This window comes from Erythrolamprus reginae, chromosome 12, assembly GCF_031021105.1.
Source record: "Erythrolamprus reginae isolate rEryReg1 chromosome 12, rEryReg1.hap1, whole genome shotgun sequence".
Lineage (NCBI taxonomy): Eukaryota > Metazoa > Chordata > Lepidosauria > Squamata > Dipsadidae > Erythrolamprus > Erythrolamprus reginae.
Window position 1 is genome coordinate 1636519 of NC_091961.1, and position 21997 is coordinate 1658515.

Here is a 21997-nt window from a genome sequence, read left to right on the forward strand (position 1 = left end):
CTGCAAACTCGGGGCGGCTCACAACAATAATAAAAAACAGTACAGTACATAATACCAAATCCAATGCCCACCCATCTAGTTACAATTTAAAATTAATAATCTCATAAAAACAGTATATATAAAAAACAGGCACACAGTCAATCAATCAAATATTTTTTTAAAAAATTAAAGATGTTGGCCTCCATGGACTGCCACCAAATGGTTCCATTTTTAAAAAAACCAAAATTGTTATTGATTTTTATAGTATAAAAATACACACAACACAAAACAGTGCATAGCGAATTGTGCTCCCGCCACCCAACAACATAGATTCAGTCCCTCCACCAAATGAGGGCGGACTAATTTATAATTTTTTACAACCAGGAACATCAGCGTGTTTGCAAAGTGCAGAGTGATTCCAATTTGTTCTTTATGGCTCCGTCTCGAATTCTGTAACTGCAACTTGTTGCTTGTATCCTAAAACTTTTATTAATATTGATTGTTTCTTCATTGCTTATTTGACCCCTATGACAAATGTGTCTTTTTCTTTTATGTACACTGAGAGCATTGGCACCAAAGAGAAATTCCTTGTGTGTCCAATCACACTTGGTCAATGAAGAATTCTATTCTATTCCTATTCTATTCCTATTCTATTCTATCCTATTCTATCCTACTAGCCATAAAACCTCTGACCCTGACCCATCTTCCCATCAATTTTTCCACTTTATTTTCATCGATCGTATTCATTTTAATTTATTGAATGTGTTCCACCATGTAACCAAACTGGTTCCATGACATCATCAGTGGGTCACTACCAGTCCAGGCGAAGTGGTCTGAACCGGGATAAACCCACCTCTGGTTCAGTTGCTCCAGGTTTGCGGCTACCTGGAGACGATCCTGGCTTCCCTTTGGCCTGGGAAACTGACTTTTCTCTGCTCACACGACAGGGACTTCGGCTGGCGGTGGAACAGTTTAAAGTCCCCCAAAGGCAGATTCTCGGTGACCTGAACAGTAAGTCCCCTTCTCTTCTTCCCTGGCGAGAGGTTTTTCCCACCAATGCCACGTTTTTCAGGCCAGTGTCATTAACATGCAACGCAGCCCATCTGCCTTTTGCAAACAAAAGCTCAGGGACCTTCGAAAGGCAAGGCTTCCGTTTTGGCCACGAGTGAATGCTTTGCGCTTGAATGGGAAGAGCGAGGGGATTAATGCTACACCAACCACTGCGGCTCATCCTTTTTTCCAACCGTCCAATTTTTTTCATCCAAAGCCAGAAGCTTTTCTGAGCTGCAGCTGAGGCAGCTCACTTTCAGGAAGTGAAAAAGAAAGAGATGAATGAAAAGGAAAAATCCTTCTAGAAAGAGTGCAGAAAAGAGCAACAAAGATGACCAGGGGTTTGGAGGCTAAATTGTGCAATGAACGGTTAACAGAACTAGGCAAAACTAGATGACAAGCAAAGGATCAGGGTGGGGGGACATGATTGTTATCAATATTTTTTTATTTTTAAAAGTTTATTAGTTTTTCATTTTTAAAAACAAAAACAAAAGTACAATAAGCAGTTCTGCATTGATACATCATTGCATATTTATCTTTTGGGCTTCATTACATTTTGTAAACTTATATACATTTAATCGTGCTACACTTAATCTTATTGTGTTAGAATAGCTAAAATATTTATATATTATACTATTATACTAATGTACCTAATATACTTATACATTGTACGCTTCTATATGCTTATCTACTTATACATTGTGCATTTCTATATATACTCTGTTCGAAAAAAATAAAGGGAAGACTTAAACAACACAATATAACTCCAGGTAAATCAAACATCTGTGAAATCAAACTGTCCACTTAGGAAGTAACACTGATTGACAGTTAATTTCACATGCTGTTGTGCACATTCCTCCTTGGAGTCCCAAAGGTGGGTTTTTTCCCCCCAAGAGGCGACTGGACTTTCAAGGAGGTTTTCTTGAAGGTGTTTCGCTTCTCATCGAAGGAGCTTCTTCAGCTCTGGCTGGATTGGTGGGGAATGAAAGGATTTTAAAAGACACAAATGACCAGGTGGTCTCCCAGGACCATCAATCCTTCCATTCCCCACCATCCAGTCAGAGCTGATGATGCTTCTGAGATGCGAAGCGAAAGGTCTTCTAAAAAAAGCAACAACCCAGAAAATCCCGTTACTCTTGAAAAAGCCCCTTTGGGACAGTTATGGCCTGGATGATGGAGAATTTCACCCAAAATGCTGTTGTTCCTTGTAGATATTAGCTGGAACATTGGCAGCACCATTCATTTTCTGCTGAAGGAAACTGTGTCTTCTGCTATGGCTGCCATTAAGGGCAGGGTGCAAGGTAAGGAAAAGGCTTTCCTTCTGCTTTGGCTCTTCCTTCCTTCCTTCCTTCCTTCCTCTTCCTTCCTTCCATCCATTCTTCGTTCCTTCTCCTTCCTTCCTTCTCCTTCCTTCCCCTTCCTTCCTTCCTTCCTTCTCCTTCCTTCCTTCCTTCCTTCTCCTTCCTTCCTTCCTTCCTTCCTTCTCCCTCCTTCCTTCCATCCATTCTTCATTCCAGCCCCTTTCTTGGAGTGAAGGTGGATAAAAGGAGAGACATTCTAGATGAGAGGCGAAACAGGCAGAGAGCACTTTCTCTCTTGCAACTCGGGGGCATTCATTAAAACTCTCCAGAGAGATGCCAGACAGATAAGTGAAAAGGCGGCTGGGAGCTCAGCTGCCATCAGATGTGAGGATAGCCTCGGGGTGGCCTTGGCAGGAGCTTATTAATCTAGATCAGAGCTGCAGGTTCCCTACTAACTACATCAAAGAAGTTGCCAGCTGTTAGGAAATCAGGTTCTTCTCCCCTTTCACCTGCTGTCCTCTGCTAGTCAGATCCTTTTAATGGACGCTCGGTCTCCTGCCCCCTGGGCCAGAGAGGTCTAAAGGGGAGTGTTTTTAAAAGAACAACATGTCAAAGTGGCAGCTGTAGCTGTGCCATTAAAGCTCAGGCCCTTTGGAATTCCTTTGACACGGAAACCATGAGTAGCATCCAGGATTGGGTTGCTAGCCAGTACAGTACAGTTTGGTCACTGTACCTGAAGAAGGATAGAATTGACCTGGAAAAGGTGCAAAAAAGGGCCATGAGAATGATCAATGGAAATGGAGCCCCTCCCTTATGAAACCAGGTTGCAACACCTTGGTCTCTTCAGCCTTGAAAGACGGCGTTGAAGGGGGGACTTGATCGAAGTGTATAAAATCCTGCATGGGATAGAAAAGGTGGATAGAGAAAAAATCTTTTCTCTATCACACAATACTAGGACGATGGGGCCCTCCCTAAAGCTCACAGGTAAGAAAGTGAGGATAAATAAAGGGAAACATTTCTTCACCCAGAGGGTCCTTGGTTTATGGAATTCCCTTCCAGAAGAGTTTGTGACAGCTGTCAGCTTCAAGGCAGGATTAGACAGATTCATGGATGCCAAGTGTATCATAGGTGGTTATTGAAACAGATGTCCATATTCCGCCTCTATGTTGGTTGAGGCAGGCAGGGTTCCCTTGGGTCCCATTTGTTGGGGGTCCAGGGAAAGGGAGGGTCTGGCCTTCTCTTTCTGCTCAAGATGGACAATTGGGGAGCCACTGTGGGACACAGAATGCTGGACTCGATGGGATTTGGCCTGATTCAGCAGGGCTCTTCTTATATTCTTATGTTTCTTCCTATCTTTCCAATCCTTCCTTCTTTCCTTCCTTCCTTCCTTCTTCCTTCCTTCCTTCCTTCCTTCCTTCCTCTCTCTTTGAGTTGAGGCAGGTGGGATTCCCTTGGGTCCCATTTGTTGGGGGTCCAGGGAAAGGGAGGGTTTTGCCTTCTCTTTCTGCTCAAGATGGACAATTGGTGGGCCACTGTGGGACACAGAATGCTGGACTCGATGGGCTTTGGCCCCATTCAGCAGGGCTCTTCTTATCTCCTTATGTATGGACCACACTGTGCACTGGTAGTAAAACCGGTGATGTCCGTTTAGGTCCAGGCAACCGGCAGGTGTGTGCATCCCGGCAAGATTTTTGCTTCCGTGCATGCCGAAACATCGTCGAAATCTTGTAGCCTGCAGAGGTTAAATTGCTAGCATGGAAGTTGTTATAGCTTTGCACGAAAGCATCCGGACATCCCATCTCCTGGGTGATTTTTCTCTTTAAGACCTAGAGAACTCCCTGCACCACTTACGTACGATTCACAGGACCGTCCAGGCCCTGATCCAGGACCAGGATGAGCTGGCACCGAGGCTGAAGGATCAGAAGCAAAGCCTCACTTCTCTCTTGGAAGAGCCCCGCTGCACCTACTGCACTGGGGTCCTCAGCAGAGCTCAGGATCTGAAGCTGGGAGCCGACTTCCAAAATGTGAGCCCATCCAAATCCAGACAGAAATTATTATTATTATTATTATTTATTAGACTTGTATGCCGCCCTTTTCCGATGACTTGATGTATCAATCCAAACCTTTTTGGAAAACTTAACTGGTTAAGTTAAGTTATGAAATGGGCGTCATTGTACTGTACAACGAGGTATAAATGGGTTGGCACAAATCTTTAACCTTGGAGGTCTCTTACTCCAACCCCCTGCTCAAGGAGGAGACAATGTCTGAAGTTCCACTGGTTTATTTATTTATGATTTATTAATTGGATTTATATGACGCCCACTCTCGAAGAGATTTGGGGAGGCTTACAGCAAAGATAAGAATAATATAAAATAGTTTATATACAATGTAAAATGCTTGGCTGCATAGCTAGAGGTATAAAAAGCAGGAAGAGGGAGATTGTGATCCCGCTGTATGGAGCGCTAGTGAGACCCCATTCGGAATAATACTGTGCTCATTTCTGGAGACCTCACCTACAAAAAGGGATGGATCAAACTGAACAGGTCGAAAGACGGGCTACAAGAATGGTGGAAGGTCTTAAGCATAAAACGTATCAGGAAAGACTTCATGAACTCAATCTGTAGAGTCTGGAGGACAGAAGGGAAAGGGGGGACATGATCGAAACATTTAAATATGTTCAGGGGTTAAATAAGATTCAGGAGAGAAGTGTTTTTAATAGGAAAGTGAACCCAAGAACAAGGGGGCACAATCTGAGGTTAATTGGGGAAAGATCAGAAGCAACGTGAGACAATATTATTTGACTGAAACAATAGTAGATGCTTGGAACAAACTTCCAGCAGACGTGGTTGGTCAATCCACAGGAACTGAATGTAAACATGCCTGGGATAAACATAGGTCCCTCCTAAGATCAAATACAGGAAATAGTATAAGAGCAGACTAGATGGACCAGGAGGACTTTTTTTGCCGTCAATCTTCTGTGTTTCTCTTATTTGCACTTTTTCCAAAATCTCAACAACTTTTCTCTAAGGTGGTGAACAAAACTGGGTGTAATATACCAGGCGTGGTCTTCCCAAGGCTTTTTAAAGCGGCAGTAATACTTTGTGTGATTTTGATTCTATCGCTGTGTTTATGCATCCAAGGATTGCATAAATGATGATCGCTGGCTCATACTTAAGCCCAATTTAAGCTCTGACTGCTTTCCATGTCAATACTGTTTTATACATTGTCACTTTTTGATCTTGGGTCCCAGTGAGGACTGGGGCTTTTTTTTACAAATTGTTTCTTTCTCCAGGTGCCTTCGGTTGAAAGAGTCTTGAACAATTTGCATGGGCTGCCCCAGACGAATTTTTCCGAAATGATTCACAAAGTAAGTGAGGAAGGGAATCTCCTTCCAGGCAAACATTTTCGTCCCTGGTTTCATGGTTTAAAATATTATTTTTTTTACACTCGTAGGCCAACAGCAGCTTCAATGCGATTCCACAGTTTACGGTAATGAAAATGGATAAAGTTGTTCAAGGTGAGTGAAGTTTTTCTACTCTAAAAGAAATTATTCTTTTCTTTAGACCAGCCAAACCCAAATCCTGCAGCCGTTCTTCACATGTTTTAGTCTCCTGCCCTTTGACCATCTTAGCTACTCAAGTTCTTCCAAAGTCTCAACATAGAAACATAGAAGATTGAGGGCAGAAAAAAGACCTCCTGGTCCACCTTATACTATTTCCTGCATTTTATGTTAGGATGGATCGATGTTTATCCCAGGCATGTTTCAATTCAGTGACTGTGGATTGACCAACCACGTCTGCTGGAAGTTTGTTCCAAGCATCTACTTACTATCTATCTATCTATCATCTATCTATCTATCTATCTATCTATCTATCTATCTATCTATCTATCTATCTATCTATCTATCTATCTATCATCTGTCTGTCTACCTACCTACCTACCTACATTCTGTCTGCCTGTCTACCTACCTACCAGCTATTTATCTATCTATCTTGGTGGTGCAGTAGTACAGTACTGCAATCTACTTCTGCTGATCACCGGCTGCCAGCAGTTTGGTAGATCGAATCTCACCAGGCTCCAGGTTGACTCAGCCTTCCATCCTTCCAAGGTTGGTAAAATGAGGACCCAGATTGTTGGGGGCAAGAGGCTGACTCTCTGTAAACCGCTTAGAGAGGGCTGGAAAGCCCTGGGAAGCGGTATACAAGTCCAAATGCCATTGCTATTTGCTATCTTTGCAGAGCTGAAGAAGGACATTGAAAGAGCCGCCCAAAAGGTCCAGGGTGTTGCCGATGACTTCCCCATCTCTGACCAGACCCGTCCCATGAGCGAGGCCTTGGCGAAGGCAGAGAACGTTAGCCGGCCTTTCCTGAAGGAGGTGAAGCGTTTTGAGACGTACAGGTAAAAGAGAGAGGTGGGCAGAGCAGATACTTGGCAGGCCTCCATCGGATAATCTGACAGGGAACCCAACACTCCTGACATGTGAAGGGACTGAGAACACGAGTGAATGGAGCAGTAATACAATACGGGCAGAGCTACGGCACTCGTTTCGCCAGCCTGCACAAAGGGTTCCCTTTTCCACTGAGGGTGCAAGGAAGGAGGAAATTTAGGAGAGCTCGTTTTTTTAAGGCATACACGATGCTTTCCTGTGTTCTTTCCTTCGACTTGAAAACACATTTACAGAAATCCTAATAAAATTGGATACAAACAAATACATTATCGGACCAGGACTTTGGGCACTGCAAAAAAGGGGCTGGAGTATCAGGCTATCCAAGGAGAAGGCACAAGATTGAGAAAATCATCGTGAGAATATGTGGATGCAGCGTTTGTGCATGAAAACCTCCCGTTGACCACAATAGTTCCAAATACTTTTATATATGTAAAAATATTTTGATGAATAGAGTAGAAGAGAGTAGAGTAGAATAGAGTAGAATAGAATAAATAGAATAGAATAGAATATGAAATAGAATAGAGAATAGAGTAGAATAGAGTAGAATAGTATAGAATAAATAGAATAGAATAGAATAAGGAATAGAGTAGAATAGAATAAATAGAATAGAATAAGAAATAGAATAGAGTAGAGTGGAGTAGAATAGAATAGAATAGAATAAATAGAATAGAATAGAATAAGGAATAGAGTAGAGTAGAATAGAATAGAATTCTTTATTGGCCAAGTGTGATTACACACACAAGGAATTTGTCTTCAGTGCTAAGCTTTCAGTGTACATTAAAATTATAAGTGATAACTGTCTGGCTCGGTTCTGCAACCCAACAAGACCGACCCAGACTTCAGAGGAGAATCAGAACTGCAGAAAAAACAATGGCTGTCCACCTGCCTTCCATTGAGGACCGGTAGACTGCACGAGTCAAAAGAGGCCTGGTGGAAATATTGACTGACCCCTCGCATCCTGGACATAGTTTGTTTCAACTCCTACAGAGCACTGCACACATGGCAACCTGCATGTCCATGCACAATTTCACTACCTGCCCAGGTGCAGTAGCATCATTGCGCTGGACTCCGCTAGCACTCAGAGCCACGGGGGGCGAGCACACGTCACCTTAGCAGCCCCCCTCTGTTTGCACCCACCCACCCAATTTAAACATTCCTAATTAAACGGGAAGAGCAGACCACATTTCTGGTGGATGCGCAAAGAAGTGACTCAGGGCCTGAAGTTGCCTCCTTCTGACTCCCCATGCCTTCCCCCCCCCCCCTTGTCTTGCCCAGGTGGATCACAGGTACAATCGCCTGCACTATTGTCCTGCTCATCGTCTTCTGTAACGTTCTGGGCCTTTCCTTTGGCACTTACGGGCTGGTTGTGCGCGATGATCCCAGCGACTATGAGAGCCGGGCGGAAGCTGGAGCCAAATTTCTCATCACGTAAGAACTCTGGGGTGGTCCTCTCTCTCTCTCAACCCAGGGAAATGCACTGCTCCAAAAAATAAAGGGGACCCTCCAAGAACCCACCCTAGGTCTGAATGGATGGAATATTCTCTTTGAACCCTTTGTCCTGTGCACCACAGCAGGTGGAATTGACTGTCAATCACTGTTGCTTCCTAAGTGGACAGGTGGATTTCACAGAAGTTTGATTTGCTTGGAGTTCTATTGTGTTGTCTAAGTGTTCCCTTTATTTTTTTGAGCAGTGTATGTGTGTGTGTGTGTGTGTGTATACCATCCCTTCTAGCACTGATGATATTACTTAGTTGGATAACGAAATGTCTACAAGAAAACATCCCAGCTCAGAAAGCACCAGGGGCCCCTCACGTCCTCCCCATATCTAAATTTGAGGACAGTTGAGGTCCTTCTGCAGAAACAAAATGGGTGAACAGTGCGGTCAGGCAGTAGGGAAAGCGAGTAGGATGCTTGGCTGCATAGCTAGAGGTATAACAAGCAGGAAGAGGGAGATTGTGATCCCGCTGTATAGAGCGCTGGTGAGACCCCATTTGGAATAATACTGTGTCCAGTTCTGGAGACCTCACCTACAAAAGATTGATAAAGTTGAACAGGTCCAAAGACGGGCTACAACAAGAATGGTGGAGGGTGTTAAGCATAAAACGTATCAGGAAAGACTTCATGGACTCAATCTGTATAGTCTGGAGGACAGAAGGGAAAGGGGGGACATGACCGAAACATTTAAATATGTTCAAGGGATAAATAAGGTTCAGGAGAGAAGAGTTTTTAATAGGAAAGTGAACCCAAGAACAAGGGGTCACAATCTGAGGTGAGTTGGGGGAAAGATCAGAAGCAACATGAGAAAATATTATTCAACTGAAAGAGTAGTAGATCCTTGGAACAAACTTGCAGCAGACGTGGTTGATAAATCCACAGTCACTGAATTTAAACATGCCTGGGATAAACATGTATCCATCCTAAGATAAAATACAGAAAATAGTATAAGAGAAGACTAGATGGACCAGGAGGTCTTTTTCTGCCGTCAGTCTTCTATGTTTCTATGTTTAACAAGAGGACGGAATGTGGCTCTTTCTAGGACCCTGAGCAGAGGGGTCAAATGCTTCTCCCTGGTCCACCTGGTCTCCAGGGTATTGGAGGGAGCAACAATAAACCTGGATGAGGAAATGGGGGTGGTGACTTTTCTCTGACGTTGTTTCTCTGCCTGATTCCAGCGGCATCACCTTCAGCTTCCTCTTCTCCTGGATCCTGATTCTCCTGGTCGCCAGCACTTTTCTGATTGGGGGAAACATCCAAACGTTGGTGTGCAAACCTTGGACCGATCAAGAGATATACAGAGTGAGTTTGTCTGCATTGCAGAAGTTGTTGGGCTTATTTTAATGGAGCCTCGCTTTCTCTTCATGTTGTTGTTGATGTTCTGGAAAAAGTGCAGAGAAGAACAACCACGAGGATTGTTGTGAGTGGTCCTCCTCAACCAATTCTGGTAAGGATAGATTCTGAGGAGGATGAGCCAGGCCCATCTTGGTACCCTGGGCCACAGGTTTTGCCAGCTGATGCAGAGAGTGACAGCGATGGCGAGATAGACCTGGATGAACCTGAAGGACCCCCAGAGGTGGCAGAGATGCTAATGACAGCAGGGTTTGACTTAGAGGAAGAGGAGGACCATGAGCCTCCGCTTGATGCCCGCTTTAGACTAAGAAACATTCTGAGCAGGTAGAGCAATGAAAAAAACCCTGCAGGGACTTAGGGCTTGTAAAACATTCTTCTTTGGAGAGAGTAACAATGAAAGAGCTTGCAAGCCGGTAAAAGCTGGGAACATTGTTAGCACCTGGTTAGGGCCGGAAAGAAACTTATTCGGAGCAAGTTAGAGAAATGAAAAAAACCCTGCAAAGATTTGGGGCTTGGAAAACATTCTTCACAGGGAGTAACAATGAAGTGAGTAAGAGCTGGGAACATCGTTAGCACCTGGTTAGGGCTGGAAAGAAACTTACTCGGAGCAAGTTAGAGCAATAAAAAAACTCTGCAAAGACTTACGGCTTGGAAAACATTCTTTGCAGAGAGAAATAATGAAAGAGCTTGCAAGCAGGTATCAGCCTCTTTTAGGGAGGAAAAAGTGTGTCTTACACTCAGAAAACATGGTACATGCCGGTTCTTTAGTTAGGGTTGGCCTCCATGAGCAATTGAGTTCCTCCAAGAATCCCCCATGTTGTAATGCATCGGCATAGTAGGTATGTGGATCTAGCCCAGCCTTTTGCAACTGAGAGATGGCAATGTTATCAATGCATCGAACATAATGCACCATTATTATTTTTATCATTCAGTTTATCGACACCCCTGGGAACCTCCCGCCTTCCATGAACGTCTCTCAATATCTCGGCTTAAAGCAGAATCTCAACTTCACATCAGCATATCAGTGAGTAGCTCCCTTTTCAAGTTGCCAAGGTTGGGAAACACTGGTCTCAATAGTATTGCTATTCCTTCCTTCCTTCCTTCCTTCCTTCCTTCCTTCCTTCCTTCCTTCCTTCCTTCCTTCCTTCCTTCCTCCCTCCCTCCCTCCCTCCCTCCCTCCCTCCCTTTCTCCTTCTTCCTGGTACCACAATGGTTAGAACACAGTATTGCCAGGAGTTCAAATGTCACCAGGCTCCAGGTTGACTCAGCCTTCTGTCCTTCCGAGGTGGGTCAAATGAGGACCCAGATTGTTGGGGGCAAGACGCTGATTCTGTAAACTGCTTAGAGAGGGCTGGAAAAGCCCTAGGAAGCGATATATAAGTCTAAATATTATTGCTATTGCTATCATAGAACTAGAAGACCTGCAATATAGTTTATGTATTGTATGCTTGTGTTGTATGGTTTTATATAACGGACTTTTAGATATTTTTCTTCTTTTAAATATTAGATTTGTCTGTTGTATGCTGTTGTTATTGTTGTGAGCCGCCCCAAGTCTGCGGAGAGGGACGGCATACAAATCTAATAAATTATTATCATTATCATTATCATTATCATTACCATTATCATTATCATTATTAAGGTCCCTTCCAACTTAGTTATTCCTTTCCGCTCCATAAACTACTACAATCGTCTTGTCTCAACAATATTTCATTTTAAGGCTCTGCCTTAGTCCAATGAAGGACCTACATCCAAAAAGGTTGACTTGTTCTCCTTTCGCCCAACACCTGGTACCAGCCAAAGCTTAGGAACGAGGGAGGCTGTGAATGAAGACTATCTGGACACCTTGCAACAAGCAAGCGGATGTAGGGAGTTGGCTTAATTTCTTCCCGTCTCTTTTCAGGCAGTGCAGGGACGGTGCAGGCCTCTGGGAAGTTCTACAACTGAAGGACCAGTACAGCCTCAGCGAGCATCTCAGCGTTGCCAAGGTAACCAGCTGCATCCTCGGTTGCCCCCTTTTGCAAAGCAAGGCTCGATTCCCCGGGGATCTTTTAGGAGGATCCCAGGAGACCAAAGCACACCGCCAGGCTCAGCCGTACTCCAATACTTGGCTTCCAGAGGTTCTCCAGAGGTTGCTATCAAATACGGGAAGAAACCCACCGAATTACAGCATGCTGGTCTCTCAGATAAATAAACGTACAATGCCACAGGCTGGCTTGCTCTGTCGAATCCCAGCTAAAGATAGAAGATACTGTTTTGCAATGTCGGCTGAGGTTTGAGCTAGAATTCTAGGCAATCTTTCTCCCCATTACATTTAAACATACTCAGCAGACTCCAAAAGCTCACAACCTTATTTATGGGCATTTTTGCACTCTTAAAGAATGTGGGGTCACCTTTCCTTGGAGAATTCACTCAATCTTGGAGAATTCTCGACGATTCAGTTGCTCTCCTGCACAAAAATAGGGGGGAATTTTAATATAATCTTTTCCTGTTCTGTGCACGTGCTTTCAGGATCGGCAAGGCTCATGTTCTAAATTTTAGGTACATAACATGAATTAAGTGGTGGGCTTATGCAGGCTTTCTCTTTAGAAACCACACTATAAAAAAGATGTTTAGACTCTAGAAAGAGTGCAGAGAAGAGCCACAAAGAGGATTACGGGACTGGAGGCTAAAACCTATGAAGAACAGTTGCAAGAACTGGGCATGGCTAGTTTAATGAAAAGAAGGACCAGGGGAGACAGGATAGCAGCCTTCCAATATCTCAGGAGTTGCCGAAGAGAGGAGGAGGGGGTCAAGCTATTCTCCAAAGCACCTGAAGGCCAGACAAGGAATAATGGAGGGAAACTGATCAGGGAATAGATTCAACCGGGAAATAAGGAGGGATTTTCTGACAGTGAGAATCATCAACCCATGGAACAGAAGTTGCCTTCGGAAGTTGTGGGAGCTTCATCATTGGAGGCTTTCAAGAAGGGACTGGACTGTAGGCAAAGTTGGCTCTTCTATGACACATGGACTTCAAATCCCAGAGTTCCTGAACTAGCATGATTGGCTCAGGAATTCTGGGAGTTAAAATCCACAAGTCATAGTAGAGCCAACTTTGCCTGCCCCTGGTGTAGGGTCTCCTGCTCTGGTGGGCTTTGGGTTGGACTACAAGATCCCTTCCAACTCTGTTATTCTGTTAAAAAATAAAGTCTAAAAAATGTCTGGCCCGGGACATACATTTTATGTGGCTCCTTGTTTGGGAAACAATGTTTCAATGTTTGCTTTGTGGCAGAATTTTTTGCCGAAAACGGTCAAAGCAAACGTCCAGATGATGGCCACAACCATGCAGTCTAAGTCCACCCCCCCTTTTTTAATACTGTAGGCTTAAAAATGGGAGGGGACCTTTGGTCTAACTAGGGCTTTATAGAGTTGTATTAGTACCGCCCTAGTCCTAGAATGTATCCCTCTGCTAATGCAACTTAGGATTGTGTTGGCTTTTTTGGCCGCCGCTTCACATTGCTGGCTCATATTTAGTTGGTTGTCCACCAAGACTCCAAGATGAATGCATTGATTAAAAAAAAATAAAACCATTACAAATGAATTCATTAAACTTAATTCAATCTTAAATCCAGTAATCACACCCACTCTTGCCCTCTTCGTTTCCTCCCCTTCTGCTCCAGTACACGGCGGAGTTTGAGGGGCGTCTCCGGGCCGTCAGCCTCCCCTTCGAAGACATCGTTTTGCTGAGTGCAAAGGGGAGGCAGGACTTGGACACCTTCCGAAGGAGCCAGGTGGAGTTGGTCAACTACGCTGACTTCACAGCAGAGGTGAGTCTGCCATTGGGGGCAGGCCGTCTATGGAAGCTCTCCACCCTCCAGGTCCTGGTGGTCTCCAAAGAACACTGGGACTTTCTTGTGGTCTTTTTTCCTTTGAAAACATTTCGCTTCTCCTCCAAGGAGCATCTTCGGTTCTTGGAGTTCTTCCCTTGTTCAGAACTGAAGAAGCTTCTTGAAGGAGAAGCAAAAGGTTTTTTAAAAATCCTCAAAATGCAAGAAAATCCAATTGTCAAAGTGAACAGCCGGGATGGCGCAGTGGTTAGAGTGCAGCACTGCAGGCTACTTCCGCTAACTGTTAGCTATAGTTCAGCGGTTCAAATACCACCACCGGCTCAAGGTTGACTCAGCCTTCCATCCTTCTGAGGGGGGTAAAATAGAATTCTTTCTTGGCCAAGTGTGATGGGACACACAAGGAATTTGTCCTTGGTGCAGATGCTCTCAGTGGACATAAAAGAAAAGGGAAAAACTGTTCTTGTGTCTAGTTGTATTGGTGTGCAGTGCTCTATAGTGTAGTTTTAAGTGTAGGAGTTGAAACAAACTATGTCCAGGATGTGAGGGGTCAGTCAATATTTTCACAGCCCTCTTTTTGACTCATGCAGTATCCAGGTCCTTGATGGAAGGCAGGTTGGCAGCCATTGTTTTTTCTGCAGTTCTGATTCTCCTCTGAAGTCTGTGTCGGTCTTGTTGGGTTGCAACACCGAACCAGACAGTGATAGAGGTGCAGATGACAGACTCAGTGGTTCCTCTGTAGAACTGGATCTACAGCTCCTTGGGCAGTTTGAGCTTCGCAGAGAATAAAAAATAAATCTGCACTTCTGATCCTCCTCCTAAGTCTGTGTCAGTCTTGTTGGGATGCAAGTATGAAACATTGAACGCTCTTCTCCCCTCCCTCAACTTTACCTTCCAGAGAACTAGGGAGGGGTCCCCTCTGCTTTCAACACCTCCATTCCTTCCCTGGACTGAGATTCCTTCTGCCTGACTGTTGTCTTGGCTATTGACTTCTTCCTCCCAAGGATCTTCTCACATCTTCTCACAATCTTCTCTTTACAAGGCGGATTATTTCTCTTGCAGATGCGCCACCCTGTGGTGAGGACCAATGTGGAAGGATTGGCAGTGGATCTCGAAAGGTTGAGTAACGTTCAGGTGGGGAACCAGAAGAGATGGGGGGGGGGGGCATTGATGGGGGGGGGGGAGACAGGAAGCTAAATCTTCCTTAAATTCCCCTCCTCGCTTCCTGGCCAACCCATAGATTTTGATATTTCCTGCAGAGCGACAGATCTCTGGCAGGACGATTGGTTGAGGAGGCTCGGAAGCTCAGAAGAATCCAGAGTCAGATGGTCCTGCCAATGGAGACCCTCGTGGTAAGCTTTCAAAGGACCCCTGTTAGTATACTGTATGTAACTATGTTGGGTGTTGCAATACATAGGCTAACAATGTAAGTTTAAGACTGTACTTTTAAGAGTCATTTGCTGGTTGGCCACAAGAGGGAGCCATCGATGTTCCTCTTGGGGGAGTTTGTACTAGAGAGATTTATATTTGCTGTGTGTATACTTGCTATGTGCGATAATCTGGTTTGTAAACCATTATTAGGATTACATGTGTATGATATTGGACTGTGTAACTACTATTTTTGCCTATTTGTATATATTAATATGGTTCTATTTTGTACTAAGTCTGATTCAATGACTGACTAACCCTCATTACTACATTAACTCTACTTAAACTCTACCCCCACTTGGAATTCAGAAGTGCTTCGACAGAAGGAGCAAGCAACCCGTTCGGGGATTTCAAATAAATAGTCTATCAAATTTAATTTTCGATAAAGTGAAAAAAGGTTGTGTTGTCCGGTTCCATTTGAGTGGGAGAGGAAGCATGTGATTCATTATTTCGTGGGCCCCAATTAATTCATTCGATTTCATTTCATTTGCAGGCACAACTGAAAGAAAGTGTCCAGTTTTTAGCAACCATGTCACCTAGCTTCCAGGTATTGTTATTACAGCAGGTGCAATAATTTCAGGGGTGCGACTTCTTTGATCTCTCTCTCTCTCTCTGTATTTGTGTGTGTGTGTGTGTGTGTTTATGTCTGTGTATATGTGTGTGTATCTATCGGTCTATCAATCTATCAGTCTCTTCCTCTCTGTCTCTGTCTCTCTCTATCCATCGATCCATCCATCTCATCTATCTCATCTATCTATGTCTGTCTGTCCGTCTGTATCTGTCTGTCTGTCTGTCTGCCATCTGTCTGTCTGCCCACCCACCCACTGATCAATTGTTCTGACTGTCAGGAAATTCCTCCTTAGTTCTAAGTTGCTTCTCTCCTTGTTTAGTTTCCACCCATTGCCTCTTGTTCTCCCCTCAGGTGCTTTGTAGCTTTCACCCCCTCTCATTTATTTCACCCTCTTACAAGATAATGAATGCAAATTCCAGGCGTAAAGGTCTTGCACAATTAAAGATTAAATAGATCCTTGGCCTTTGTGGGCTGTGGGGGGAGGACAGCCAGCCAGCTGGACCATAATTACAGCCAGAGAGAAAACACCTTGTTATCAAACACAGAGGAGGAACCGGTTCCTCCTTTCCATAAATGAAAAACGCCCTGTGCATTTTCTGCTCACGTTTCCCATTGAGCGATGGAAGGCGGCTGATCGGGCATGCAAAAAATAGATAAGTAGTGCGTGCATTCATGTTCCAGCTGGCAACACGTACCTGTGGGCACCTGGGCATGCAACCCCCAGATGCTCTCTACCACACGCCAGAACAGATGCTCATAATTTTGGGCTGGGCGCCTAAAAAGTTGGTTTGGCGGCTGCATCCTTGTGTAGATAACTGATTGTGTCCCTGGCATCAACTAACCTAAAATAAAATTCTACACTACATAATTGGAAAGTACTTCTCCTTCACCACCACTTCCTCCTCCTCCTCCTCCTCCTTTTCATAATCCTTCTCCCTTCTCCTCTTCCTCCTCCTCTTTTGCCTCCTGTCCTCCTTTTCATTATTATTCTCCCTCTCCCTTCCCGTTTAATTTCTCTCTTTTCTCTTCTCTTTTCTTCTCTTCTCTTCCCTTCCCTTCCCTCTTTTCCTCCTCCTCCTCCTCCTTTTCATTATCCTTCTCCCTCTCCCTCCCCTTTCTCCCTTCTCCTTCTCCCTCTCCTCCTCCTCCTCTCTCATCCTTCTAAGGGTGTCCATCAGCCCTGCAGTGGAGGGTGGAGTGGAGGAGTTCAGTGCAAACTCGCCCTTTTCAGAGGTCCTTACTTCCCTTCCAGCCCAATAACTTGCTCTTCCTTCCTGCCTCTCCCCAGGCTCAGTTCAACTATACTGACACCCAGATCACCCTCGTGGAGGCCATCCTGCCCTCACAGACCAAGAAGATTCTCAGACAGGTGAGCTGGAAGAAACCAGGTAAAGGTGAACATTTGTTCCCTACCCGAGGAGTAACGGGTGCATCTTCCGATCCCTCCAGTTGCTCTCGAAATACTCTGCCCAAACTGTCTTTCTATGTCATAATTCTGGACAGACAGACAGACAGACAGACAAATTGCCTTGGATTACACAAGATGCTGGATGCGTATTAATAATAAAAGAGAGGAAAATCCTGTGCATGAACAATTATGTTGTGAATGGAGGAGTGAAGGGCTCTTCGTTATCTGATAAATGTATATGCAGTGCTACTCATATCTGGGTTATTAGCTGGATATTTTCTACCGCCACATGTTCCTCTGTATATCCAATAAATAAATAAATAAATAAATAAATTTAGCTTACTCTTACACACAGCTTAACTCTTTATCATCTAACAAAACTCCGTTTCCCTCTTCTTCTAGGAGTTGGACTGCTTTGTAAGGAAAGAGTTGGGCTACATCTCCCAGTACCTGAACTGGATGAGGACTACGGTGAGAACTGACTTCTCTTACAACCATCACATAGAAAGATAGAAGATTGACGGCAGAAAAAGACCTCATGGTCCATCTAGTCTGCCCTTATACTATTTCCTGCATTTTACCTTAGGATGGATCGATGTTTATCCCAGGCATGTTTAAATTCAGTTCCTGTGGATTTACCAACCACGTCTGCTGGACGTTTGTTCCAAGCATCTACTACTCTTTCAGTCAAATAATATTTTCTCACGTTGCTTCTGATCTTTCCCCCAACTCACCTCAGATTCTGTCCCCTTGTTCTTGTCCTCACTATCCTATTAAAAACACTTCCCTCCTGAACCTTATTGAACCCTTTCACGTATTTAAATGTTTTGATTGTGGAACAAGAAGCAACGGGTGGAAACTAAACAAGGAGAGAAGCAACTTAGAACTAAGGAGAAAATTCCTGACAGTCAGAACAGTTGATCAGTGGAACAGAAGTTGCCTCCAGAAGTTGTGAATGCCCCAACACTGGAAGTTTTTAACCAGATGTTGGATAACCACCTGTCTGAAGTAGTGTAGGGTTTCCTGCCTAAGCAGGGGGTTGGACTAGAAGACCTCCAAGGTCCCTCCCAACTCTGTGGTTATTGATTTATCTATCTCTTTCAGCTGACGGAGGATGTGGCTTCGTGCCAGCCCTTTTCCACCGCTCTGGATAACGGCCGGGTGATCTTGTGCAATCGCGTCATGGATCCTTGGGTAAATACTGGCAGCACTCCAAGCGTGGCCTCACCGGGGGCCTTATAAAGTGGCGTTAACCCTTCGCGCGACCTTGATTCTCTGCCTTTCCTCTCCTCCAGAATGCCTTTTGGTTCAACCTGGGGGGATGCGCCTTCTTCCTTCTGCCGGGGATGTTTCTGGCCCTCAAGATGATGAAGCATTTTCGTCCCATTCGGCACAAATTAGTGTAAGTGACGTTACTGCGAAAGGTGGGGGTGCAGAGGGCTCTTCGCGTTACTGTTGTGACTCTTGTGATGGTTTGTCTCGCAGTCTAGACTGGATTTGGCATTTTTAAAAGTTCGCTTGTGGAGTCCTTCCCAAGGACCCGGGATAAAAAGATGTGGTGTTGGGTGGGGCTAAAGGGGCATTATTGTTGCAGGGTGTTAGTTCTTCCGTAAAGTTGCCTTGTAGCGATCAAAGAGCTAAAAAAATGAACAACGCCAGGGGTTCTCCATCCTGAAGTTCAACAGGAGGCAAGTTGTTCCTTAGGTGGGGAGTCCAGAGATATTTCATTTTTCTCTTCCTCCCTCCCTCCCTCCCTTCCTTCCTTCCTCCCTTTCCTTCCTTCCTTCCTTCCTCCCTTTCCTTCCTTCCTTCCTCCCTCCCTTCCTCCCTTTTCTCTTATTCCCTTTCTCCTTCACGTTCCTGGTGCCACAGTGGTTAGAATGCAGTATTGCAGGCTAACTCTGCCCATGTCAGGAGTTCGATCCTGACTGGCTCAAGGTTGACTCAGCCTTCCACCCTTTCTAAAGTCAGTAAAATGAGGATTCAGATTATTGGGGGGCAAGAGGCTGACTCTGTAAACCGCTTAGAGGGGACTGTAAAGCACTGTGAAGCAGCATATATGTCTAAATGCTATTGTCCTTCCTTCCTTCCTTCCTCCCTTCCTTTTTTCCTTCTTTCCTCCCTTCCTCCCTCGCTTCCTTCCTTCCTCCCTTCCTCCCTTCCTCCCTTCCTTCTTTCCTTTTTTCCTTGGTAGGTAAAATGAGCATCCAGACTGTTGTGGGCAAGAGGCTGACTCTGTAAACCGCTTCGAGAAGGCTGTAAAAGCATTATGAAGCGGTATATAAGTCTAAGTGCTGTTGCTAACGCTGATTCCCCATTTCCTAAGAAAACAATAGCGTTTGCTTTCTCTTCTGCTGCGTCTAGTTCTACTGGATCGGATGAAACGTTTCCCTTCCACATCCCACGGGTCACGTCTCTGCGGCTGTGAGACCTCGCTGACCTCCCTTTAAGATGGCCAGGTGAGGGGACCAACCGGCGGCTGCTCCTCCTTCCAAGAAGTGCCCCCTGCTTGGCCTTCCCCCCCAAAACCCCACGTCCCCCTTTCCTTCCGCAGAATTGCCCGTGCCTCGATGGGCAGGACTGTTTCCAAAGTCCAACTCCCAGAGACACCTGACCGAAGGGATAAAAAAGAGTTTCTGGTTTGTTAGGTGTGAGCAGAGTGACCCTTGAGTTACCCAGGATGCACATAGGGAAACGTGGAGGTGGAGGATATCCAGATGTAATATTCCAGAGATATGAGTAGTATTTCAAATAACCAGACCCCATCCATTCAATGTGTAAATATTATTTACATTAGGCAAATATCATAGTCAGTAACTGTCCTAGTCATTCACAAATACAGCAATCAATATGCTCAATAGATATACAAAGCAAGCCTTACTCAATACATATACAGACTAACATTAGAATACACAGTCCTTACTACACAGAGTATTCCTTACAATGGAATTGTCATGTAAAACAAAGCAGCATAGAATCAGAGAGATATCAGGGAGAGTCTCAAACCTCTGGGCTCTGAGAAAGAGAGAAGGGCTGCAACTTTTTTTTACCATCACACTGTGGGCGTGGCTTATTCTGTGGGTGTGGCCTGCCCGCTATGTGACCCGGTGGGAGTAGCTTGATGATCATGTGACTGGGAGTGGATTAAAGGTGGCCAACTTGACGTCACTCACATCAAGGGTTTGGGTTAGGGTGCCTGGGCTCTCCTCGCCTCAAAGAGAGACAATTACCCTCTCTATTTACTATTACTGAACATCCAAAATATACTATTTCATTCCAGCGAGACACAAGGGCGTGTAGGCCCTGTCGGTACCCCTCCTTGTTCTGGTCACTGTAATGGCCTCCCACTCTTTGCCCAGCGACTAACCGTATTTCTGTCGACTGCAGATTCTCCATCAACTGCCACACAGACGTTTGTGAATGTTCCCAACGGTTTCTTTCTCCACAGTGAGAAATTCAGTGACGACTCGCTGCTTGTAACGTCCATCGCTTACAGGCGCCATTTCGAAACATTGATGCAGCTACGCTATCTGTCTGAAGAAACACACAATTTACACACGCATTCCCGACTGTTCAAATAATGCATATCTCAAGTTTTGCATTCCTACCATTACTGTAGGCGGAGAAAAAAATGTGGTGCGTTGCTTTCTGGGCGACCCTCGTATGTGGCAGGATTTGGAATGGTCAGTGGAAAAGCCGGTGGTGGGATTCAATTTTTTTTTACTCCTGGTTCTATGGGCCCCAAGGATTTCCACGGCGTTAACTGCTTGGAGGTGGTGCTGCCCACATCAGGAAGAGTCATCGGGGACATCGAACCTGTTCTGCTCAGCTGAAAGCAGTTTGAGACTTTAGGGCATGTGGTTTATTTCTGAAACTCAAAAGAGCCAGAACTAATCTTGTTATTGCAGGGAACCAGCCTTGGCTGCTGTGGCCTCACTCCCAGGCGAAGAGGAATTAGATAAACGTCCTCTCTGAGTGTGCAAACATATAACTCTTATATTCCCAGACTGGCACCCACCTTGAAAATAAAAACAGACGTTTCAAATGTGCAGCCCTCCAAATGTTTCAGTGCTCTCTCTCTCCCTCTCAACCATGTTTTAAAGGTGAACTGGGGAAAGTGATATATTGAGACTTACTGCAACGTGGAAAATAATTGGCAAGGACAATGTATGTTAAGCAATGTTGGAGACAAATAAACATATACAGTGGTACCTCTACCTAAGATTGCCTCTACTTACAAACTTTTCTAGATAAGAACTGGGTGTTCAAGATTTTTTTGCCTCTTCTCAAGAACAATTTTCCACTTACAAAGCCGAGCCTCTGAAACTGTAACCGGAAAAGGCAGGGAGAAGCCTCCGTGGGGCCTCTCTGGGAATCTCCTGGGAGGAAACAGGGCCGGAAAAGGCAGGGAGAAGCCTCCATGGGGCCTCTCTGGGAATCTCCTGGGAGGAAACAGAGCCGGAAAAGACAGGGAGAAGCCTCCATGGGGCCTCTGTGAATCTCCTGGGAGGAAACAGGGCCGTAAAAGGCAGGGAGAAGCCTCCGTGGGGCCTCTTTAAGAATCTCCTGGGAGGAAACAGGGCCGGAAAAGGCAGGGAGAAGCCTCCGTGGGGCCTCTCTAGGAATCTCCTGGGAGGAAACAGGGCCTCCTTCCTCCCTGTGGTTTCCCCAATCGTACACATTATTTGCTTTCACATTGATTCCTATGGGAAAAATTGCTTCTTCTTACAAACTTTTCTACTTAAGAACCTGGTCACGGAATGAATTAAGTTCGTAAGTAGAGGTAGCAGTGTATTTGAAGAAATATACTGCATATATCAAACTGGAGGCTGGACATGAGAGAAAAAGAGCTGGCTATGCTTGCAAAAATAAACAAACCCCGATATAAACCAAAATGTGCTCCTTTGACTGCCTTTCCCAAGGCCAAAAATCAGCCGGCGAGTGCACCCATGCGCCCTGGAGTTGACATGGGGCAACATCTCATGTGCCCTCCAACATGGCTCCACTTGCCATAGGTTCACCATCATAGGCCTATTCTGTCCTGGTCCATTGGATGCTTTTTTCCTGCAGGACGTGACTTTTCTCACCATCCAATTTTATTTTGCTGGGTAGCGCCCAATATTTTCCCTACACAGTTTTTAT

At 44.9% G+C, this 21997-nt stretch overlaps 1 protein-coding gene across 2 annotated transcripts in view; it reads left to right on the top strand.

Moving 5' to 3' along the window:
• PROM2 (prominin 2) overlaps positions 1-21077 on the top strand; it is a 29498-nt gene extending 8421 nt beyond the window's left edge. The window contains exons 5-24 of one of the 2 annotated variants that reach the window (XM_070765961.1): positions 927-990; positions 2241-2330; positions 4155-4354; positions 5623-5697; positions 5784-5847; positions 6569-6728; positions 8053-8205; positions 9450-9573; positions 10557-10648; positions 11525-11609; positions 13284-13430; positions 14511-14582; positions 14708-14800; positions 15370-15423; positions 16736-16816; positions 17258-17326; positions 17960-18049; positions 18151-18257; positions 19220-19314; positions 20243-21077. In XM_070765961.1, the coding sequence (XP_070622062.1) occupies positions 927-990; positions 2241-2330; positions 4155-4354; positions 5623-5697; positions 5784-5847; positions 6569-6728; positions 8053-8205; positions 9450-9573; positions 10557-10648; positions 11525-11609; positions 13284-13430; positions 14511-14582; positions 14708-14800; positions 15370-15423; positions 16736-16816; positions 17258-17326; positions 17960-18049; positions 18151-18257; positions 19220-19283 (1884 nt within the window). In that variant the 3' untranslated portion in view covers positions 19284-19314; positions 20243-21077. The remainder of the gene's footprint in view (positions 1-926; positions 991-2240; positions 2331-4154; positions 4355-5622; positions 5698-5783; positions 5848-6568; positions 6729-8052; positions 8206-9449; positions 9574-10556; positions 10649-11524; positions 11610-13283; positions 13431-14510; positions 14583-14707; positions 14801-15369; positions 15424-16735; positions 16817-17257; positions 17327-17959; positions 18050-18150; positions 18258-19219; positions 19315-20242) is intronic. The other variant, XM_070765960.1, reaches the window with a different exon arrangement.
• The last annotated feature ends 920 nt before the right edge of the window (positions 21078-21997 follow it).